The sequence below is a fragment of the Schistocerca serialis genome, chromosome 3 (genome assembly GCF_023864345.2).
Source record: "Schistocerca serialis cubense isolate TAMUIC-IGC-003099 chromosome 3, iqSchSeri2.2, whole genome shotgun sequence".
Classification (NCBI taxonomy): domain Eukaryota; kingdom Metazoa; phylum Arthropoda; class Insecta; order Orthoptera; family Acrididae; genus Schistocerca; species Schistocerca serialis.
Genome location: NC_064640.1, coordinates 877,044,483 through 877,067,567, shown reverse-complemented (window position 1 = coordinate 877,067,567; position 23,085 = coordinate 877,044,483). Strand labels below are relative to the sequence as shown.

The 23,085-nt window shown below is 40.2% G+C and overlaps 1 protein-coding gene across 1 annotated transcript in view; it reads left to right on the top strand.

The window, feature by feature from the left end:
* Nucleotides 1-23,085, top strand: part of LOC126471292 (RNA-binding protein with serine-rich domain 1-like) — an 87,540-nt gene that overhangs the window by 18,696 nt on the left and 45,759 nt on the right. Inside the window, exon 3 of the mRNA XM_050099411.1 lies at nucleotides 1,428-1,583. Coding sequence (XP_049955368.1) covers nucleotides 1,428-1,583 — 156 coding nt within the window. The remainder of the gene's footprint in view (nucleotides 1-1,427; nucleotides 1,584-23,085) is intronic.

The following is a 23,085-nucleotide window of genomic DNA, read 5'->3' as shown; positions in this document are numbered from 1 at the left end:
ATTTACATAGTTTTTGCCCATGTATGTTACTTGCATTAGTATTATTAATAATGCAAATCTGCATTCCGTGTAGTGTAAAAGCCTTTTGTGCAAAATAAACATTCCCTGGTCATGTTTATGCAATGCATCACCAGTGATTTGTAAGGCATGTTGTATAGCGTCTATATAACATTATGAAATATCCTGTAGTTGCTTCTTGTGGTATAGTGGGGGAGTTAGAGTGGGGAATCACATGCTCGACCTTCAGTTTGCAAAGCTGTGAAGAAGGGCTGTGCATGAACACAATCTGGTGACCTACCTTACCTTGCTCTTTCATCCCACATAACTTCCCCCTCCACCCTGTTACACCCCTGGAACAAAATTTATCCCTTAATATGGCTCTACTGCATTCAGATGTCTTGCATACATTCAGTATTTGATATTTGTGTATAGGGAAATATTTTTGCTAGAAGCTGTAGTTTTAGAGTTGTTTGAGAAAAACATAAAAAAGTGACCTAGAAACCCACTCCCATCCCAATGCTCACACCTCACCAGTCAGGATTTTTAGTATGTTGTTCAGGACCCTTGTTCCTAGTACTGTGCAAAAATTTGCGACTACTCAATTTTTCCCCAATTGACGTACCCCATCACTAAGCAATTGTGTATTTGAATCCTTGTACTGACTAAGTTTTCCATGCATCCATGTTATGAAGGCTCGATGTGCTAAAAGACTATTGGTTGTGGATCCAGATATGCACCAAATGCCAGAAGTCCAATATGACACACCATGTGCTCATGTGTTATCACCACTTTGAAACTTCCTTACTCCCAACACACAGTTTGCACACCAGCATGTGGATCTCATCTGCTCTCTTACCTTGCACCACAACAAATGAGCCATTTTTGTTTTAAAAGATCTGACAACAATGAAATTCCCCCCCCCCCCCCTGGGGTCCATTATACAAGACTTTGCATCTCCTTTACCTAGGCCACATAGATGATAGTCAACAGGTGGCTTAACACAATTTTCCCTCCTATTTGCGTTAAGATAACAGTGTTGCAACAGAGCAGTGGCAGGAAGATTATCTATTGACATAAATAAACTAAATGTAAAATTCACATAAGAAAAATAAATAAATGGACTAGTTTTCACTGTGAGGCTAAGGTTAGGAAAGTAGAATTGTGTGAAACGAAAGTTGTGTAACTAGATATAGAAAAAAAGACCTGAACTTGCTGAACTTAAATGTGGCAGTGAACTGAGAACCTTGATTGAGCTCTTTCTTCTTCTCCAATTATTTCTACTTGAGCTTACAAAAGGTTAATTATCTTTGATGACAGTACAGTTATTTGAATAGTAGTGGTGGTATGAGTGATGTGATCTTTCAGCACAGCGGCTCATTTGTTTCTGTCGTCAAATTTTATGTGAATTTTTTTTTTTCAAAAAATAGGAATGCCCCCCACAGTGTTGAGGCTGTGAGGAAAATGAAAGAGAGCCAGCTTCTGAGAGAGAAGATGAAAGGAAATGTAAATGAAAAACATAAAGTGAGATCAAGGAAAGACACAAGAATGCCACAACCAAATTTGGAAACTGTTGTTTGCTCAAGGTAAGCTGTAATTAGCTTATATTTTTTCCTTCTTTCCTCTAGGTAATGATAAATTCAGTATTTATGCATATCCTCCTGACATTTCAATATAGGTCACGAGAGCCCACTGTAATTTCCTTTTGATGTTATACTGATACTTCAAGCTGATTCCAAAAGTTTTTGTGGATTATGTTTATCACTTTACATTTTGTCAAAATAGTTCACAGGTGAACTGCTGACTCATCAGCACACCTGTTGATGCCAACCTGGTTGTTCACTGCTGGACACCGACATCCAGCAGCTCAGTCATGAACTATTCGGACATTAAGTATGCTGGGAGAAGCTGATAAATCACACTTTACATTTTAATGATGTTTGCCTTCTTTCTTTGAGACAAGTGTGTGGCAGTGGCAGTGCCCCACATTTCCACACTGGGAAACCTGCAATATTGAGACAGGAATTTACCACATACTACAGAAAACTACCTGTGCTAAGAATGGGAGTCCGCAACTTGTGGGTGACTCAATCAGACAGTAATTGGAAGTGCTATTCAGTATGCAGTGACACAAATGAAACTGTATTTGAAAGTGTTTTTGTACCTCATGAAATGGTGTTTCCGATACAAGAATGAAAACTTTGCAAATATACAACATGAGTATCAACAAACCAGGAGATGTGAACATTGGTGGCGCTCCATCATGAATTGCAAATTTAGGGCAGCTGAGAGCATAGTTGTAAGATATGCAATGGCAGTACCAGCTACATAATCATGAGCAACAAGAGCAGAAACAACTGCTGTATTTGCAGCCAGAATCCCTCCTGGGCCAAGTATGTCAAGAGGAGGTCACCACATTCTTACATCTACATCTACATGCATATGCTGCAAACCACCTTGAAGTGCATGGCAGAGGGTATGTCGCATTATAGCCATTATTAAGGCTTCTTCCTGTTCTATTCACATATGGAGTATAGGAAGTTAGGTTGTCTGAATGTCTCTGTGTGCGCTGTAGTTTTTCTGATCTTATCCTCACGACCCCTATGTAAGCAATATGTAGGGGTTTGTTGTATATTCCTAGAGTCATCATTTAAAGCCTATTCTTGAAATTTTGCTAACAGACTTTCCCAGGATCGTTTATGTCAGTTTCTTCAGTATCTCTGTAACACTCTCCCATGGATCAAAGAAACCTTAGACCATTTGTGCTGCCCTTTGCTGCATATGTTCCATATCACCTGTTAGTCCTATTTGGTACAGGTCCCACAAACGTCAGCAATATTCTACAAGGTGCGGAAGAACTGACTAAGCAGTTTTAAGGAGCAATAAAAAGTAAATCTAGATGTATAGAGAAAAAATGTTTTTATTTTCTAAATTAGTATAATATACCATTTTACATTCATTTAGTTTTGAAAATAAAGTCCTCAAGATGGCGGCCGTTAGCATCAATAAATTGTTGTAGACGATCCCTAAAGGTTTGAGCAGCTTTTGCACACATATTGCTGGGTATGCCATTCACTTCATAGATAATCCACTCTTTTAACACTGGTAGGGTGCGAGGACAGCTTTTGAAAACCTTTTCCTTCAGATACCCCACAGAAATTAGTCACAAATGCTCATATCTGGTAACTGCCCATGCCACCCGACATCACCCCTCAAAGAGATGAGGTGTCCCGGAAACATTTCTCTGAGAACATGAAGTGAAATTCGAGCTGTCTGAGCAGTAGCTCCATTCTGTTGGAACCACAAGTTCCCCAGTAGATGTTCTTTGACAATCTCGTCCATTCTGGGTTGCAGAAAATTTTGCAACATTGAAACGTAACATGTGGAATTCATTGTCACTCCTTCCTCAAAAAAGTAAGTCCTACCACGCCAAGTTGTGATATGGCACATCACACTGTCACTTTAGGAGAATGTTGTGGTCTTTCATGAATAATTTGTGAGTTATTTTCAGCCCAGGAGTGAAAGTTTTGCTTATTCACACACCCACTAAGATGAAAATGTGCCTTGTCACTACTCAAGAAAGCTGAACTCAGAGGGATCTGAGTCTGAGCAAGCATTTGCTCACACAGATTTTGATGGTTGGCATAGTCTGCTGGGTGTAATTATTGAGCAGTCATTATTTTGTAAGGATAGAACTTCAAATCACATTGCAGAATCCTTCTCAAACTGCGGTCTGAAATCTCCAATGCAACAGCATGTCTTCTAGCAGAAAGTTATGGCGATTGTTGAACTGCTGTTCTCACCCACTGCACATTTTCTGATGTTCTGATGGATCTGTGTTAGCCATGTATGCTACCAGTTTTGGCCAATTGCCTTACCCTTCAGATATCCCCAAAGAAAGTAGTCACAAATGCTCAAATCTGGTGACCGTGCAGTCCACCTGACACCACGCCTCAAAGAGATGAGGTGTCTCGGAAACATTCTCATCTGCTACATATTTTCTGGCATTCTGATGAATCTGTGTTGGCCATGTGTATCTATTCTTATTGTGCTACCAGTTTCGTTCAACTGCCATATCCAGGACTGATTTGTGTTTGCATTAGGAATGGCATTGTTGCGTGGAATGTTGAACTATTGCCATAAAGCTCATTGTGTAGCTATCACAGATGTGTTGTTTTCATAATAAGCATGAATGCCAAAACCATGATGTGCACTGGTCCAGACCATGTTGGTTACTGAAATACAGTCAATGAAAGAACAAAGTCAGACCTTGTGCAACTGCCTACACTCACCACAGTCCCACCAGTAATAGATAGAAACTGCTTTGTCTGTTCTGCCACACTTTGTAGAACTGGTTGCACGAGTGGTTTGTTAGCAGTCTACTTTGTAGACTGATTGCACAAACCTAGTATTCTAACTTTAAACAAGAAGACTACCACCTGCTTTACTCACAAATGAGTCTTTGTGATCATCCCATTTCGTATTCCCACCGTGGTATTTGGATAAGTTGGTTGATTATAACAGGGATGGACTGATATTATAGTCATAGGATGCTACCTTTTTTTTTTGCATAGTTTACATTTCTGAACATTTAAAGCAAGTCGCCACTCTTTGCACCACTTTGAAATCTTATTAAGATATCATAAGGAACACCACAAGCGGTAGCAGACATCACCAAAACAGTGTGGTGATAAACTTTCTTTGGGCTAGCAAACCTGGTTGCAGCTAACCCAACAACAAAGCGGGACACTAGATGTGAGACCAGTCACAGTAACAACAGACTGCCTGCAGTGATAATGCCAGTCAGCTACAGCTGCATTGTTTAAGGCATCCAGGTGCAGAAGTGCATTGTGTAACTTTCAAAGTAGAGATGCTCTGGACTGACTGAGGAGCCCTACGGTTCAGTTATGCCAAGAATCATTTTGCTGGTGACAGCATAACCCAGGATACAATGAAATATAATCGCAATGTGGCATCATCTTTGAAGTGAACAAAATGATCATGAAATACCAAGCAACAGACTGATATAAGTGACGGAAGAAAGAGATTGTGTGGCAGCTATCAGCCGCACGCATGTAATGGTTGCAGCAGCTGCTGAACTAGTAGTGGCTAAGAGACAGAAAACAATCTTAGTTCCTGTCTCATCTTTGCCTGTTGGTGAGTTTAGAAGTGCCCAGCATCCCTGTACTCCACACAGATGTGCTGCACCTTATTGTGAATATGATATGAAATAGAGCTAACAAGCTCTAGGAGAATGTGAAGGATGGATAAGCGTACTGTTAGCCCACAGGGAAAGGGAGTGTCTTGCTTCTCATTGACCATCAATGTACAATCCTCACTTTCACCAGACTGGGAAAAATGTTACTGCCATAGCCAGAACATTCAATGTAGCTCACCATACTCCAGGTCCAGAAATGTGAGTAGCAGAGTCCTGTATCTTTGATCTCTTTGCAGCAAAAGATTTCTCCAGTGAAAAATCTGAATCTAAGCTTGTGGAGAGCTTTCAAATGATGGTCTATCATTGCTGATGCACTCACATAATTACATTTCAGGTTTTCTTTTCTTCTATGATCTCAAACTAGACATGCTGAATTGTTGTGTCCCAGACTGAACAACTTCAACAGGAATGACCGGCCAGCTAATTCAGTGCAGTGATCTGACCATGCATTCACTTACAAGACTGCCTCTTAATGGGGTGTTAGTCTATTATGCATCCACTGTGTGTGTGTGTGTGTGTGTGTGTGTGTGTGTGTGTGTGTGTGTGTGTGTGTGTGGGCGATTGCACGTGCATGTGTGCATGCGTGCATCTGTGTGTCAGACCTCCCACATCATCCAACAGTGTACTGTCTTCTGTGTACCATGATATGTTGATCCTGACAAATTTTGAATGACCTTGTTGGAATTTGACACGGTGGTTCAAATAAGAAAAACACAGTCATTGGAAAGCACATGAGCTTTGCTGCTTCACTTGGTTGTTGGCTATGCCATGAATATAGAGCACTGAGTGACCAGACAATTTTGAGACTTCGGTCCATTGTGACACACAGGAGGTTTCATATGGTATCTTTCCAGTTTTACTGAATGTTTCAGTGCCTACAATCAGATTTCAGTGGCCTCAAAGGATAAACACAAAATGGTTATGACAATACCATTTGGAGTGTTTGCGTTATCCTACATGTTTGTACGTGTTGCACAACACTGCTCAGACATTTCAAAGATTTCATGAAATAAAGCTAAGTGGCGTAGACTACACTGATAATATGCTGGTGGTGTCATCTTTGACAGAAGAATATGAACACCACCTCTGAGAAGTTTTCTTCTGCATCATTGATTACAGAATACTACTGAATCCCACGAAGAGCATTATGTACTGAAATACAAGAGGATCTGCAACAAATTGGCACATGATGCAGGGAATGGCAATTGAATCTCAATGTAGACAAGTGTAATGTGCTGCGAATACACAGAAAGAAATATCCTTTACCATTTAGCTACAATATAGCAGATCAGCAACTGGAGGCTGTTAATTCCATAAATTATCTGGGAGTAGGCATTAGGGGTGAGTTAAAATGGAATGACCATATAAAATTCATTATCGGTAAAGCAGATGCCAGACTGAGATTCATTGGAAGAATCCTAAGGAAATGCAGTCCGAAAACAAAGGAAGTAGATTACAGTACACTTGTTCGCCCACTGCTTGAATACTGCTCACCGGTGTGGGATCCATACCCGATAGGGTTGATAGAAGAGATAGAGAAGATCCAACGGAGAGCAGCGTGTTTCATTACAGGATCATTTAGTAATCGCGAAAGCGTTACAGAGATGATAGATAAACTCCAGTGGAAGACTCTACAAGAGAGACGCTCAGTAGCTTGGTACAGGCTTTTGTTGAAGTTTCGAGAACATACCTTCACTGAGGAGTCAAGCAGTATATTGCTCCATCCTGTGTATATCCATGACAATGAAATCAGAGAGATTAGAGCCCACACAGAAACATACCAACAACCTTCCTCTCCACGAACAGTACGAGACTGGAATACAAGGGAAAACCGATAGAGGTACTCAAGGGACCGTCCGCCACACACCCTCAGGTGCCTTGTGGAGTATGGATGTAGATATAGATGTAGAATGTCAATGAACGCAGTGGAAACTATAGATTTTTCTCAAAAAATTTGACAGAAAAACAATGCTCTTGGCTACCACCCTATTTTCAGAGCTCCTGGCTATCCATGAGGCTAGAACTTATTTCTGTTTTATCGTCAAAGGCTACGTTTTGCACATATATGCACAACTGATATTCTTATTTTAGAAGCTCTGGAACAACTATCTGCCTATCCAGCTAAAACCATCTGAACTACATTTTGTTACCCAGTTCACAACTGATATTTTGCCTTTCATTGGTGCTGAAAATATGGTGGTGATCTGTCCAGGGATGGCACAGTATTCCAGGAAATAAATTCCAATGAACTGGCAATGATAACACATAACAGAAGTACCTAGGTTGAGGACTCTCAGCTGTACAATTGGAGCATGTGACACCGCCAGACACCAATGTAGCAGTGTACTGTGACAAAACCATTAGTCCAGTCATTGAAGGAAAATTAGGGGAAAAAAATCATGTAATCACAGTGCTAGGAGTGTTATGTACAACATATTAAAAATCCAGACTGGTAGGGTGTGAGTGTTCAAGTGGGGGTTGGTTTAAAGGTTATTTTTTTTATAATTATCTTGAGTAATCAAAAACCATAGCTAAAATGATTTCCAGCACAAGTTTAACTTACTTTAAATTTTCTACAGAAAAGGTCCTATACATTTTTTCTCTCATAAGTTCTGCATCCAGAGGATGGAGAAATCACATATTATTAAAAATATTGTTCTAACAGTGACTAGGTTAAAAACAAATGTTAATGTCTGTACCACATCTAAATGCAGTAGAGCCCTATTAAGGGATAAATTGTGTTCTGGAGGAGTAACAGGGTGGAGGAGGAGATGTGTGGTGTAGAAAAGTGAAGGAAGGATGGTCACTAGCTTGTGTCCATACAGCTCCATCTTTCATAGGTGTGCAAGATGAAGGTCGAGTAGGTGACCATCCACTCTGTCTATCCAACTACATCACAAGAAGCAACTACAGGGTGTTTCACAAAGTTATATGGGCCCTCCACAGTGAATAGTGCACAGACATGTCTGGGGAGTGTTTATTTTGCACAAAATGAGTTAACACTGCGTGGAACGCAGATTTGAGTTACTAATAACACTAATGCAGTAATGCATATTTACAGAATCTACATAAATCTCTGCATAATCTGTGCAAGAGGAGAAATAGATTGTCATCCTGCACAGCTGCTGAAGCATTGTTCCAGGAAAGGCAACCTTCCTCGCCATGAATGCTGCTCAATTTTCAGTTTAACAAACAGGCTGTAAATCACCAGCATTTTCTGTTCAAATGGTTCAGATTGCTCTAAGCACTATGGGACTTAGCATCTGAGGTCATCAGTCCCTTAAACCCAACCAAAGTACATCACACGCATGCATGTCCGAGGTAGGATTCGAACCTGAGACCATAGCAGCAGCACGGTATTGGACTGAAACACCTAGAACCACTCGGCCACAGTGGATGGCAGCATTTTCTGTCCGGTTCTCTAATGTGAGTAGCAAAATACCTTCACTGATACTGTGTTTACAAAGTGGAGTCATTTATCTGTTTATAGAGTACTTATATGTGGTTATTAAGTGAACCATTATGTTAAAAAAAAGCTCAGCAGCTGATGCTGTCATTTCTCTACCACACTGAAGAGTTCTTTTCGAGTCTAACATGCTGTCAGTTTCTATTTGACAATGTTGTTTTCATTGTCTCCACCATTTCTGCCAAAATATCAAGAAGTCCAGCGGCTTAAATTATCTCAATCTGCAACATGAGTAGTAGTGGTAGTAGTAGTAGTAGTAGTAGTAGTAGCAGTAGTTTATTCGTGCAACAATGTACATACGTTGGTGCTATAGAACTTCAGGTATTTCAACATATGCCAAGAAATGCTTGGCAGCGGATTTCTGTTCTAGACCTGAATATGATCAGGCCAACTCCACCAGATATTTTCTCACCTATCTTTGAAGGTACACTGTACATGTGTGGTAAGTGGCTTGACTCAGTGCAGCCCCTTCTACAATTGCCAGTGATTCCTGAATAGAAAAGATTTATGCAGTCTACCAGCAACACAATTAATGGTAAGAGAAGTGCATCAACTTCTTGTTCATTCAGTAATTCAATACCAAATGACGTAAACACAGTTCCTTGGATTTACAATAAGCTGTCAACAACAGACAGCAGCAATGTGTCATATTTACCAATTCAATCCTGTTGCCACCAACGCTACATAAGTTACTGACAAAAATCACACTACTCATTAAACACTTAGAAAATAAGTATAAACACAAGCTCAGTGGAGTTATTTTGTCCACTCGCATAAGAGTAGTGCTCAGGAAATGCTGGTGAGATATAATTAGTTTGTAGACTGCAAAGTGAGCAGAACTTATGGTATGGGAAGCTCCCGTTCCAGCAAGAACACTACAGCTGCCATACAGTATAACTAAAAATCAATTTGTCCTCTAGCAGTATAGAACAGCGTGCAGAGATTTACATAGTTTTTGCCCATGTATGTTACTTGCATTAGTGTTATTAATAACGCAAATCTGCATTCCGTGTAGTGTAAAAGCCTTTTGTGCAAAATAAACATTCACTGGTCATGTTTATGCAATGCATCACCAGTGATTTGTAAGGCATGTTGTATAGTGTCTGTATAACATTATGAAATATCCTGTAGTTGCTTCTTGTGGCATAGTGGGGGAGTTAGAGTGGGGAATCACATGCTCGACCTTCAGTTTGCAAAGCTGTGAAGGAGGGCTGTGCATGAACACAATCTGGTGACCTACCTTACCTTGCTCTTTCATCCCACATAACTTCCCCCTCCACCCTGTTACACCCCTGGAACAAAATTTATCCCTTAATATGGCTCTACTGCATTCAGATGTCTTGCATACATTCAGTATTTGATATTTGTTTTGACTCACTTCATTTAAAGATAAATATTAAATTTTCACTGCTAGAACATTTCCTGAATACAGAAACTATTAGGCCTAGAGAAAAAATGTATAGGAAATTTAATGTAGTTTAATTGTGTATAGGGAAATATTTTTGCTAGAAGCTGTAGTTTTAGAGTTGTTTGAGAAAAACATAAAAAAGTGACCTAGAAACCCACTCCCATCCCAATGCTCACACCTCACCAGTCAGGATTTTTAGTATGTTGTTCAGGACCCTTGTTCCTAGTACTGTGCAAAAATTTGCGACTACTCAATTTTTCCCCAATTGACGTACCCCATCACTAAGCAATTGTGTATTTGAATCCTTGTACTGACTAAGTTTTCCATGCATCCATGTTATGAAGGCTCGATGTGCTAAAAGACTATTGGTTGTGGATCCAGATATGCACCAAATGCCAGAAGTCCAATATGACACACCATGTGCTCATGTGTTATCACCACTTTGAAACTTCCTTACTCCCAACACACAGTTTGCACACCAGCATGTGGATCTCATCTGCTCTCTTACCTTGCACCACAACAAATGAGCCATTTTTGTTTTAAAAGATCTGACAACAATGAAATTCCCCCCCCCCCCCCCCCTGGGGTCCATTATACAAGACTTTGCATCTCCTTTACCTAGGCCACATAGAATGGAGTGTCATTACATTGATTCCTCAGGTTAAAGGTTAAAAAGGAAATCATGTCCATCAGTTGATGTAAATCAACATACCTGAGTGCTGAATTGCCAGCCACTATTGCTTGGGCTTGCATGCAACCATTACCGCCCACCCAGCATCTCATCGGGCAGCTGCCACACTTCCAGACTGATGGCACTCCCTGCCATATGGCAAGAGAAGAGGGTACAATTCTGTTGACGCAATACACATGATGAGGTTTATTCCATCTGGATCCACAATCGATTTCATAAAATGAAATTACCTTTTGTTTCTCCCTACATGGTGATTGTGTGGTAATTTCAGAACATCACACTTCTTTCACATTGCAAGGAACTGGCAACAAAGGTGCAGTGACGTATCAGGTACTATGATAGACTAAGAACACCATTCTGCACCTAATTGCTCAGTCTGTAGCCGTAAGCACTAATCTGTAAGCAGTTACGCAATTAAAACCATGTGCTACCATATACAGTGAAAGCATTTTTATACCGCGAATCCATCCCACATCTGCTTTGTGTGGTTGTATATAGATACATTTACACTTTTGTTGGTGAATCTAATGACAAACAAATCCTTAACATTGCTATATGTTTCGCTTTTCAGTTTCCTCTTTCTTTCTTTCTTTGTATGTGTCTTCCTGTCCTATACTCTGTTTCCTCTTTAACATTCTTATGTTGAGATTTTACTTGTTCTGAACCATAGTTACCATTTCTGTTGTCTTTAATACTCTGCGGGAAAAAATGCAACATCATCCAAAATGCCCTCAAGGGCAGGGTCACTTTATTGACAAGTGATGTGAAAGGTAGTATATCATTGTAGACATGTCTGATAGCAAATTCAGACCAAAAGTAACACATATGTCACAGTAAAGGATGCCCAAACTGTCACATCAATACACAGAGTAGACCCTCTGGTGGCAATGCAGACATGTATTCTCACATGAAAACCATCACAAGGGTACTAAGTGGCATCCTGTGATAGATTCTTCCGAGCATGTGGCACTTTTTGCTGTAATTGGGCAGTGGTAGTTGCTTGCTCTGGAGAATCAGTTACGTGTCACTTCACCATGTCCCACACTTGTTCAGATAGTGAGAGATCTGGGATTTTGCTTGCCAGGGCAGTTGCTGTATAGTGCAAAGAGTGTGTTGTGTAATAGCAGCCGTATATGAACATGTGTTTTCCTGCTGACAACCCACATCCCTTTTGTGTCAAAGAAATGGCAATAGCATGGTAATAACAACCTGTGCGGTATAGTGTGCACCAGTTTCTTTAGCCTTCAGAAACACCAAATGTGACTGCAAGTTGTAAGTGATGACCTCCACACCACACCATGATACTTGGGGTGGGACTGTGTGAAGGGGGTGAATGCTCTCGTGAATAGGCTGCTCAACTGGTCTCAGCCATATTCTCATACAGACAGAACCTGGGATAGTCACTGAAGACAACAAAGCACCATACCATTCTCTAGTCAACACTTTCTGCAAGCAAATGTCTCCCAGTGGTCCTTGATGACACGACAGGTGCAACATGTGGCCAAATTTCATCCTTGGATGATGTGTGGTCACCCAGCCTCACACAATACCTCGATCTTGACATGTATCTGCACTATGCACACATCCAGAACCTGGTCTACAGAGCACTGCTGAAAGCAGACTCACCAGTGATACATTGCACCCAACAAGTGTAGCAATCCATCAATATGTTTGTTCATCTTCCCCAGTCTGAAGTGGGAACCCATTCAAATGGCTGGAGTAGTTCAACAGGAGTGTGTATTCATCAGTGGGGTATGATCATACCCTCGAATGACTGTTGCTAACACTGTTCACCTCTACACTCAACGTAGTTACTGCCCGCAGAGTCAAATCTGAAAATGCATGAACAGATTTGTGATTATATCTTTTCCTTCCATGCCAGTTTAATCTGACATTAAAACAGCCCAGAATAATTGGTTTCTGAAATAACCAATTTTCGCTTTTTTGTTTCTGTTATTTCCTGTAATAAATGTAGAAGTCAAACAATGAATGAAATATTTTGACTATCCAAGTTTCATCATACATAGGATCAAAATATTAATTTAAATAGGCAAATAAAAGAATTCACCATTCACTGTTTTTCTTGAAAAGAGGTAAGTGATTGAATATTACAAAAAGAAGATCACCAGTATTCTCGTATCGATACTAATTTTTTGAAACTGCTCAAAAATCATGTTGTAATTGGAGATCATACCACTGTTTGGGCATTTCAAATAGTCAGTGCTGAAGGGTGATAATTGAGATTGAAGAGCAGATATAGGCATATTATGTAGATAGAGGCAGTGGATCATATACTTTCTGTATTTATTGTATACTATGATTGAGTTGTGTTAAGTCTGTAATATAATACTGTTACCATAATTTACTTCCTCTTTTATTACTTCATAGAAATGACAGACAAATCTTCAATCTTGTAAAGCATAAGAAGCACTGTACCTCATTGCTACATCAATTAGAAAAGATATATCTAGATTGGAGTTGGTGTCATTCTGAAATTCAGTGGATGCCTGATGACAACAGTGACCATGTGGGGACAAATCTTGCACACTGCACATACAAGCATATCTTAAGCCACGTCACAAAACAACAGGAAGTTATTGTATCAGAAATGCTGTACTGGTTCATGTGCCACATGGTTCATACTCATTTCTGTTAGCATTGTTATTAAAATAGCATTTTTCCCATTTTTATAACAAGACAATATTTCAAAACAATACAATTTCTATGAATAAAAATTACTCCATTTTTAAAAAAATATTTTATTTAAAAACGAAAAATTTTAGTGCTGCTGCTATGGATAATTGATATTTTGATTTTGTAAAAAATAAAAAAAAGACACTTGATATATCTGAGACCAAGCAAATACCAAAAAATATTTGTTGTTCAGAATGTCAGTTTTAACTGGTTGGTTTTTCCCATTCCGGCACTGAACAGCATTCTTGAGTCAGTTGTATTATTCTAGACAGTGTATTTTTCTCTATTCTTGCCTTTGGTAATGCAACATAAGACTTATAACTGCATTCCTTCTTCTAGGGTGTTGAGATAAGGAGTCATGTTTCCTGTCTTCCTAGCCTCTACTTCATTTTGCTGCATGTTGTGTTTAGTAAGGTTCAGTGGGCATCATGTTAACACTCCATTTGGGCTATAAATATATTCAAGACATTGAACTCCATGTATAACATGTAAGTATTTGGACAGTATAATATGGACATGGCAAGAAAAAAGGGTGTTTAGTTGGAAAAGGGATGCACATTATGAGATGGATTAGGAAAGATTGTGTTAGAGTGGTGCACATACGTGTGTACCAGAAAGTGGCAGGTACTGAAAGACGAGCAGAAACATTGAGGAAAAAAGTACAGTGAAAAGGGATAAAGTGCTACTAAAGAGGCAGTACAAAACTAATAGTTAAAATGTGAGCCTGGAGTGGTTGCAAGATGATGGATTGGGGTGATAACAGGAGAGAGCCTGGAGGCAGGTTGAGAACAGGTACTAATGCAAATTTAGTCTGTGAGGATCAGTCATGTCTCATTAGTATACATTTTGGGCATTCACAAATTACTAGTCTGAGATCAACTTGAAAGTGTGAAACAGTATGTCCTGTGTAACAGTTATGCTTATGAACAAATTTATGCAACTGCAGCCACAGTCAATAACAATAATAACAGTAACATGCATAATTTGTCTGCTAAAAGAAAGCATTGTTTTTGTGAATGTTTGTTGTTTTGTACATAACTAAGTAGTGTCTAGAGTAAGAATGAAGTAATGTGTAAGCTTTTGCTACTCTCCATTCTGTCAGCCAAATATTAATATTTCTAAAGTATTATCACTCACCAAGTCCCATTTTCTGAAGCATGAAAAATGGTATAATTTCTTCTTATGAAATGCCTTGTTCTTCCACATAGTCCACACAAAAGTTAATATTCGTATACATTACACTGCAGTGAAGGTACATGTTAAATAGAAAAAACTCTACTGCAGCATGACTGATTCTGCCTATTTGTAAAGAAAATCCATGTACCTGTTTTTCAGTTGCTCAGATATCTTCATCACTCTATGGTTGATGTCTTTATTATCATTCACAACCTTTTTCTCAATTGCAGGCATTGCCAATACTGAAAGCCAATTCTCTGTCATTGTGTTTTGAAGGAAGGCTTTTATCCTTCCCATTGTTGAGAAACAATGTCCAGGTCTAACTGTTGTTAAAGGAGTTTTTATAATTATTTTCATTAGTTCACTTAACTCTGGAAATGTGTGTAGAACCAAGTTGTTGTCTAGTAGAAGCTGCAACATTTCAACAACACCACCTGCTTGTTGCAAGTCTTGTCTGCTGTAGAGTTAATCTAGTTCTGTTCTCAGTTGTGCCTTCAATAACTATGAGTAAATTTTAACAGTAACATCAAGTTCTCTCTGGAATGCTGGAGAACTTAGAAAAAAATATCTAACAGATTTGTTTATAGATTCAGCTCTTTGCAGGATAAGATTAAATTGATAAGGATAGCAGTGGATATAATAAGCCACAGGATATACCTGCTTAATCCTTGCCTGAACACTGTTAATGCCTCCGCTCATAACAGCAGCACTGTCACAGCATTGTGAGATCACCTTTTCATTCTATGAATCCATATGCCTTTGCAATTCATAATGTATAATCCTAAATAACATCTCAGCATTCTGTGCATCAGGGTTAAAAAAACCTCAAAATCTCTCCACAACAGAACGACAAAATTCATATCTATACACAGTCACCAGTTGTTGCCTGGTAGACACATTCATTGTTTTGTCCACAATTATAGCCAAATAATGCATACTTAAAATTTCTTACATTATTACACTACTGGCCATTAAAATTGCTACACCAAGAAGAACTGCAGATGATAAACGAGTATTCATTGGACAAATATATTATACTAGAACTGACATGTGATTACATTTTCACACAATTTGCGTGCATAGATCCTTAGATATCAGTACCCAGAACAACCACCTCTGGCCATAATAACGGCCTTGATACACCTGGGCATTGAGGCAAACAGAGCTTGGATGGCATGTACAGGTACAGCTGCCCATGCAGCTTCAACACGATACCACAGATCATCAAGAGTCGTGACTGGTGTATTGTGATGAGCCAGTTGCTCGGCCACCATTGACCAGACATTTTCAGTTGGTGAGAGATCTGGATAATGAGTTGGCCAGGGCAGCAGTCGAACATTTTCTGTATCCAGAAAGGCCCGTACAGGACATGCAACATGCGGTTGTGCATCATCCTGCTGAAATGTAGGGTTTCGCAGGGATCGAATGAAGGGTAGAGCCACGGATCGTAACACATCTGAAATGTAACGTCCACTATTCAAAGTGCCGTCAATGCGAACGGGAGGTGACCGAGACATGTAACCAATGGAACCCCATACCATCATGCCGGGTGATACGCCAGTATTGCAATGACGAATCCATGCTTGCAATGTGCGTTTACTGCAATGTCGCCTAACACGGATGTGACCATCATGATGTTGTAAACAGAACCTGGATTCATCCGAAAAAATGACGTTTTGCCATTCATGCACCCAGGTTCGTCATTGAAAACACCATCGCAGGCGCTCCTGTCTGTGATACAGTGTCAAGGGTAACCGAAGCCATGGTCTCCGAGCTGATAGTCCAGGCTACATCTACATCTACATCTACATTTATACTCCGCAAGCCACCCAATGGTGTGTGGCGGAGGGCACTTTATGTGCTACTGTCATTACCTCCCTTTCCTGATCCAGTCGTGTATGGTTCGTGGGAAGAACGACTGTCTGAAAGCCTCCGTGTGCGCTCTAATCTCTCTAATTTTACATTCTTGATCTTCTCGGGAGGTATAAGTAGGGGGAAGCAATATATTCGATACCTCATCTAGAAACGCACCCTCTCGAAACCTGGCGAGCAAGCTACACCGCGATGCAGAGCGCCTCTCTTGCAGAGTCTGCCACTTGAGTTTGTTAAACATCTCCGTAACGCTATCATGGTTACCAAATAGCCCTGTGGTGAAACGCGCCGCTCTTCTTTGGATCTTCTCTATCTCCTCCGTCAACCCGATCTGGTACGGATCCCACACTGATGAGCAATACTCAAGTATAGATCGAACGAGTGTTTTGTAAGCCACCTCCTTTGTTGATGGACTACATTTTCTAAGGACTCTCCCAATGAATCTCAACCTGGTACCCGCCTTACCAACAATTAATTTTATATGATCATTCCACTTCAAATCATTCCGCACGCATACTCCCAGATATTTTACAGAAGTAACTGCTACCAGTGTTTGATCCGCTATCATATAATCATACAATAAAGGCTCCTTCTTTCTATGTATTCGCAATACATTACATTTGTCTATGTTAAGGATCAGTTGCCACTCCCTGCACCAAGTGCCTATCTGCTGCAGATCTTCCTGCATTTCGCTACAATTTTCTAATGCTGCAACTTCTCTGTATACTACAGCATCATCCGCGAAAAGCCGCATGGAGCTTCTGACACTATCTACTAGGTCATTTATATATATTGTGAAAAGCAATGGTCCCAAAACACTCCCCTGTGGCACGTCAGAGGCTACTTTAACGTCTGTAGACGTCTCTCCATTGATAACAACATGCTGTGTTCTGTTTGCTAAAAACTCTGCAATCCAGCCACACAACTGGTCTGATATTCCGTAGGCTCTTACTTTGTTTATCAGGTGACAGTGCGGAACTGTATCGAATGCCTTCCGGAAGTCAAGAAAAATAGCATCTACCTGGGAGCCTGTATCTAATATTTTCTGGGTCTCATGAACAAATAAAGTGAGTTGGGTCTCACACGACCGCTGTTTCCAGAATCCATGTTGATTCTTACATAGTAGATTCTGGGTTTCCAAAAACGACATGATACTCGAGCAAAAAACATGTTCTAAAATTCTACAACAGATCAACGTCAGAGATATAGGTCTATAGTTTTGCGCATCTGCTCGACGACCCTTCTTGAAGACTGGGACTACCTGTGCTCTTTTCCAATCATTTGGAACCTTCCGTTCCTCTAGAGACTTGGGGTACATGGCTGTTAGAAGGGGGGGCAAGTTCTTTCGCGTACTCTGTGTAGAATCGAATTGGTATCCCCTCAGGTCCAGTGGACTTTCCTCTGTTGAGTGATTCCAGTTGCCTTTCTATTCCTTGGACACTTATTTTGATGTCAGCCATTTTTTTGTTTGTGTGAGGATTTAGAGAAGGAACTGCAGTGCGGTCTTCCTCTGTGAAACAGCTTTGGAAAAAGGTGTTTAGTATTTCAGCTTTATGGGTGTCATCCTCTGTTTCGATGCCATCATCATCCCGGAGTGTCTGGATATGCTGTTTTGAGCCACTTACTGATTTAACGTAAGACCAGAACTTCCTAGGATTTTCTGTCAAGTCGGTACATAGAATTTTACTTTCAAATTCACTGAACGCTTCACGCGTAGCCCTCCTTATGCCAACTTTGACATCATTTAGCTTCTGTTTGTCTGGGAGGTTTTGACTGCGTTTAAACTTCGAGTGGAGCTCTCTTTGCTTTCGCAGTAGTTTCCTAACTTTGTTGTTCTACCACGGTGGGTTTTTCCCATCCCTCACAGTTTTACTCGGCACGAACCTGTCTAAAACGCATTTTACGATTGCCTTGAACTTTTTCCATAAACACTCAACATTGTCAGTGTCGGAACAGAAATTTTCGTTTTGATCTGTTAGGTAGTCTGAAATTTGCCTTCTATTACTGTTGCTAAACAGATAAACCTTCCTCCCTTTTTTTATATTCCTATTAACTTCCATATTCAGGGATGCTGCAACGGCCTTATGATCACTGATTCCCTGTTCTGCACATACAGAGTCGAAAAGTTCGGGTCTGTTTGTTATCAGTAGGTCCAAGATGTTATCTCCACGAGTCAGTTCTCTGTTTAATTGCTCGAGGTAATTTTCGGATAGTGCACTCAGTATAATGTCACTCGATGCTCTTCCCCTACCACCCGTCCTAAACATCTGAGTGTCCCAGTCTATATCTGGTAAATTGAAATCTCCATCTAAGACTACAACATGCTGAGAAAATTTATGTGAAATGTATTCCAAATTTTCTCTCAGTTGTTCTGCCACTAATGCTGCTGAGTCGGGAGGTCGGTAAAAGGAGCCAGTTATTAACCTAGCTCGGTTGTTGAGTGTAACCTCCACCCATAATAATTCGCAGGAACTAACCATTTCTACTTCACTACAGGATAAACTACTACTAACAGCGACGAACACTCCACCACCGGTTGCATGCAATCTATCCTTTCTAAACACCGTCTGTACCTTTGTAAAAATTTCGGCAGAATTTATCTCTGGCTTCAGCCAGCTTTCTGTACCTATAACAATTTCAGCTTCGGTGCTTTCTATCAGCGCTTGAAGATCCGGTAGCTTCAACAGTTTACAATTACAATGCCGATTGCTGCTTGGTCCCCGCATGTCCTGACTTTCCCCCGCACCCGTTGAGGCAGTTGCCGTTTCTGTATTTGACGAAGGCCATCTAACCTAAAAAACCGCCCAGCCCATGCCACACAACCCCTGCTACCCGTGTAGCTGCTTGTTGCGTGTAGTGGACTCCTGACCTATCCAGCGGAACCCGAAACCCCACCACCCTATGGCGCAAGTGGAGGAATCTGCAGCCCACACGGTCGCAGAACTGTCTCAGCCTCTGATTCAGACCCTCCACTCGGCTCTGTACCAAAAGTCTGCAGTCAGTCTTGTCGACGATGCTGCAGATGGTGAGCTCTGCTTTCATCCCACTAGCGAGACTGGCAGTCTTCACCAAATCAGATAGCCGCCGCTGCTGCAAACATCGTCGAACTGTTCATGCAGGTGGTTGTTGTCTTGCAAATGTCCCCATCTGTTGACTCAGGGATCGAGACATGGCTGCACGATCCATTACACCCATGCGGATAAGATGCCTGTCATCTCGACTGCTAGTGATACGGGGCCGTTGGGATCCAGCACGGTGTTCCGTATTACCGTCCTGAACCCACCGATTCCATATTCTGCTAACAGTCATTGGACCTCAACCAACGCGAGCAGCAACACAATAAACCGCAATTGTGATAGGCTACAATCTGACCTTTATCAAAGTCGGAAACATGATCGTACGCATTTCTCCTCCTTACATGAGGCATCACAACAACGTTTCACCAGGAAACACCGGACAACTGCTGTTTGTGTATGAGAAACTTTCCTCATGTCAGCATGTTGTCGGTGTCGCCACCGGCACCAACCTTGTGTGAATGCTCTGAAAAGCTAATCATTTGCATATCACAGCATCTTCTTCCGTCGGTTAAATTTCGCATCTGTAACACGTCATCTTCATGGTGTAGCAATTTTAAAGGCCAGTAGTGTATTTCTTTGCATACAGTTAGCACATAGTGCAGAAGTTCATTTCGAACTGTTTTGGATGTACTGTTAAACACAGAGCAGTTTTTTAATTTTACAAGCCCATGAAACACTCACAGATTTTCTGAATCTTATCTTTCATCGTAATCACATTAAGCTAATTCAAATGCCTTGCAAAATTTTTTGCAGTCTATTAACATGGAGAGGATACTGATATGTCTGTTCCTATCCACTTGCTCATTACGTTCTCTCACAGGCTCTTTGCATGGTATAAACTGTCAAGCAGAGTACTGATGTTCACTTTACCAAGCATGTTCAATGTTTGCATTTTTGTGTATGTGCGAAACACAAATTGTTTAGAGCAATTATTTCATGAGGCCACTCGAATAGTAAACAGTCATGAAAACACACTTGACCTCTTAACAACAAATAATCCTGAGCTAATTACGAACATCGAAGTGGGTACAGGGATTAGGGAATCTAGGTTTGTCATAGCGAGACTGAATACCATAACTCCCAAAGCCACAAAATACAAATGAAAAATATATCTATTCAAAAACTCAGATAAAAATACAGTTGATGCCTGCCTGAGAACAGTCTCCACTTTTTCCAGATTAACAATGTGAGTGTATATCAGATGTGACTTGAATTCAAAGAAATAGTATTGACTGCAATTGAGAGATTTATACCAAATAAATTAACAAACCACAGTGCTGATCCCATATAGTACACAAAAAAGCTCAGAACATTGTTGCACAAACAATGAAAAAAGCATGTCAAATTTAAAGAAATGCAAAATCCCCAAGATTGACAATCTTTTACAGAAACTTGAAATTTTGGGCATACTTCAGTCTGAGATGCTTATAATAGTTTCCACAACAAAGGTTTGTCTCAAAAACCTAAGAGAAAATCCAAAGAGATCCTGGTGGCATGCAAGGTATACTAGTGGCAAGACACAATCAATGCCTTCTCTGTGCAATAGCAATGGCAATACTGTCAATGACAGTGCTGCTTGAGCAATGTTTCTAAACACAATCTTCTGAGATTCCTTCATGTAACAAGATAAAGTGAGTAATACAGAAGTAGATATCCTCAGAGTAGTGAAGCAAGTTAAATAACTTAATAAAAGCTTGTGTTCTGGTCCAGAGTGTGTATCTGTTGCATCCCTTTCAGAGAATGCTGATACAATAGCTCCATATTTAACAATCAAAGTGCTTGCTCAACAAAAGATCTGTATCCAAAGACTAGAAAGTTGCACAGGTCACACTAATATTCAAGAAAGGCAATACAGTCCCATATCACTAATGACGATATGCAGCAGGATTTTTGAACATATATTGTGTTCGAACATTATGAATTACCTCAAAGAAAACTGTTTATTGACACATAGTCAACATGGATTCAGTAAACATCATTTTTAGGAAACACTACAACCTCTTTACTTACACAAGGCGTTGAATGCTGTCAACAAGCGATTTAAAATTGATACCATATTTCTAGATTTCCAGAATGCTTTTGACACCATACCTCACAAGTAGCTTGTAATCATGTTGCATGCTTATGGAATATCTTCTCAGTTGTGTCCTGTCAGTAAGGTCAGAGTTTTTAATAATTGATGGAAATGATTTCTGGCATTCCCCAGGGTAGTGTCGTAGGCCTTCTGAAATTCCCTGTCTATATAAATCATTTAGGAGACAATCTGAGCAGCTAGCTTAGGTTGTTTGCAGATGATGCTGTCATTTATTGTCTAGTAAAATCATCAAAAGATCAAAACAGATTGCAAAATCATTTGGAAAAGCCATATGTACAGCGTGAAAATTGTCAATTGACCCACAATAATGGAAAGTGCATGTTGGGCCACATGACTGCTTGAAGGAATCTATTAAACTTTAATTACATGATAAATCAATCGAATTTAAAGGCAATAAATTCAGCAAAATACCTAGGAATTTCAATTATGTACAACTTAAATTGGAAAGAACACATAGAAAATGTTGTGGGGAAGGTGAACCAAAGATGGTGTTTTATTGGCAGAACACTTAGAACATGCAATAGATCTTCTAAAGAGACTGCCTAAACGATGCTTGTCCATTCTCTTTTGGAGTACTGCTATGTGTCGTGGGACCCTTATGACACAGGATTAAATAGTAATAATGTCATGTGACTAGGGCCTCCCGATGGGTAGACTGTTCGCCGGATGCATGGCTTTCGATTTGACGCCACTTCGGCGACTTGCGCTTCAATGGGGATGAAATGATGATGATTATGACAACACAATATCCAGTCCCTGAACAGAGAAAATCTCCAACCCAGCCGGGAATCGAACCCGGGCCCTTAGGATTGACAGTTTGTCACGCTGACCACTGAGCTACCGGGAGGATTAACAGAGTACATTAAGAAGGTTCAAAGAAAGTCAGCATGTTTTGTATTATGCAAAAATAGGGAAGAGAGTGTCACAGACATGATACAGGATTTGGGGTGGACATCATTAAAACAGAGGCTTTTCTCGTTGTGGCAGAATTGTCTCAACAAATTTCAGTCACCAACTTTCTCCTTGGAATACAAAAATATTTTGCTGATGCTGCCCTACATAGGAAGAAACAATCATCATAACACAGTAATGGGAATCAGAACTCACACAGAATGATATAGGTGTTTTTTTTTGCTGCATGCTGTTCTAGAGTGGAATGATAGAGAATTGGTGTGAAAGTGGTTTGATGAACACTCTGCCATGCACTGAAGTATGATTTGCAGAGTAGCCATGTAGATGTAGATGAAGTGGGACTTTTTGTACTTTTTTTATTTTTTCAGACAAACGTGCAAGATTCCTATCAGCCCACAAATTAACTTCCAAGCTGAAAATCAGACATGGAAAACGATACATTCCATTTCTTACATTGCACCCACACAATGTCTTAAACT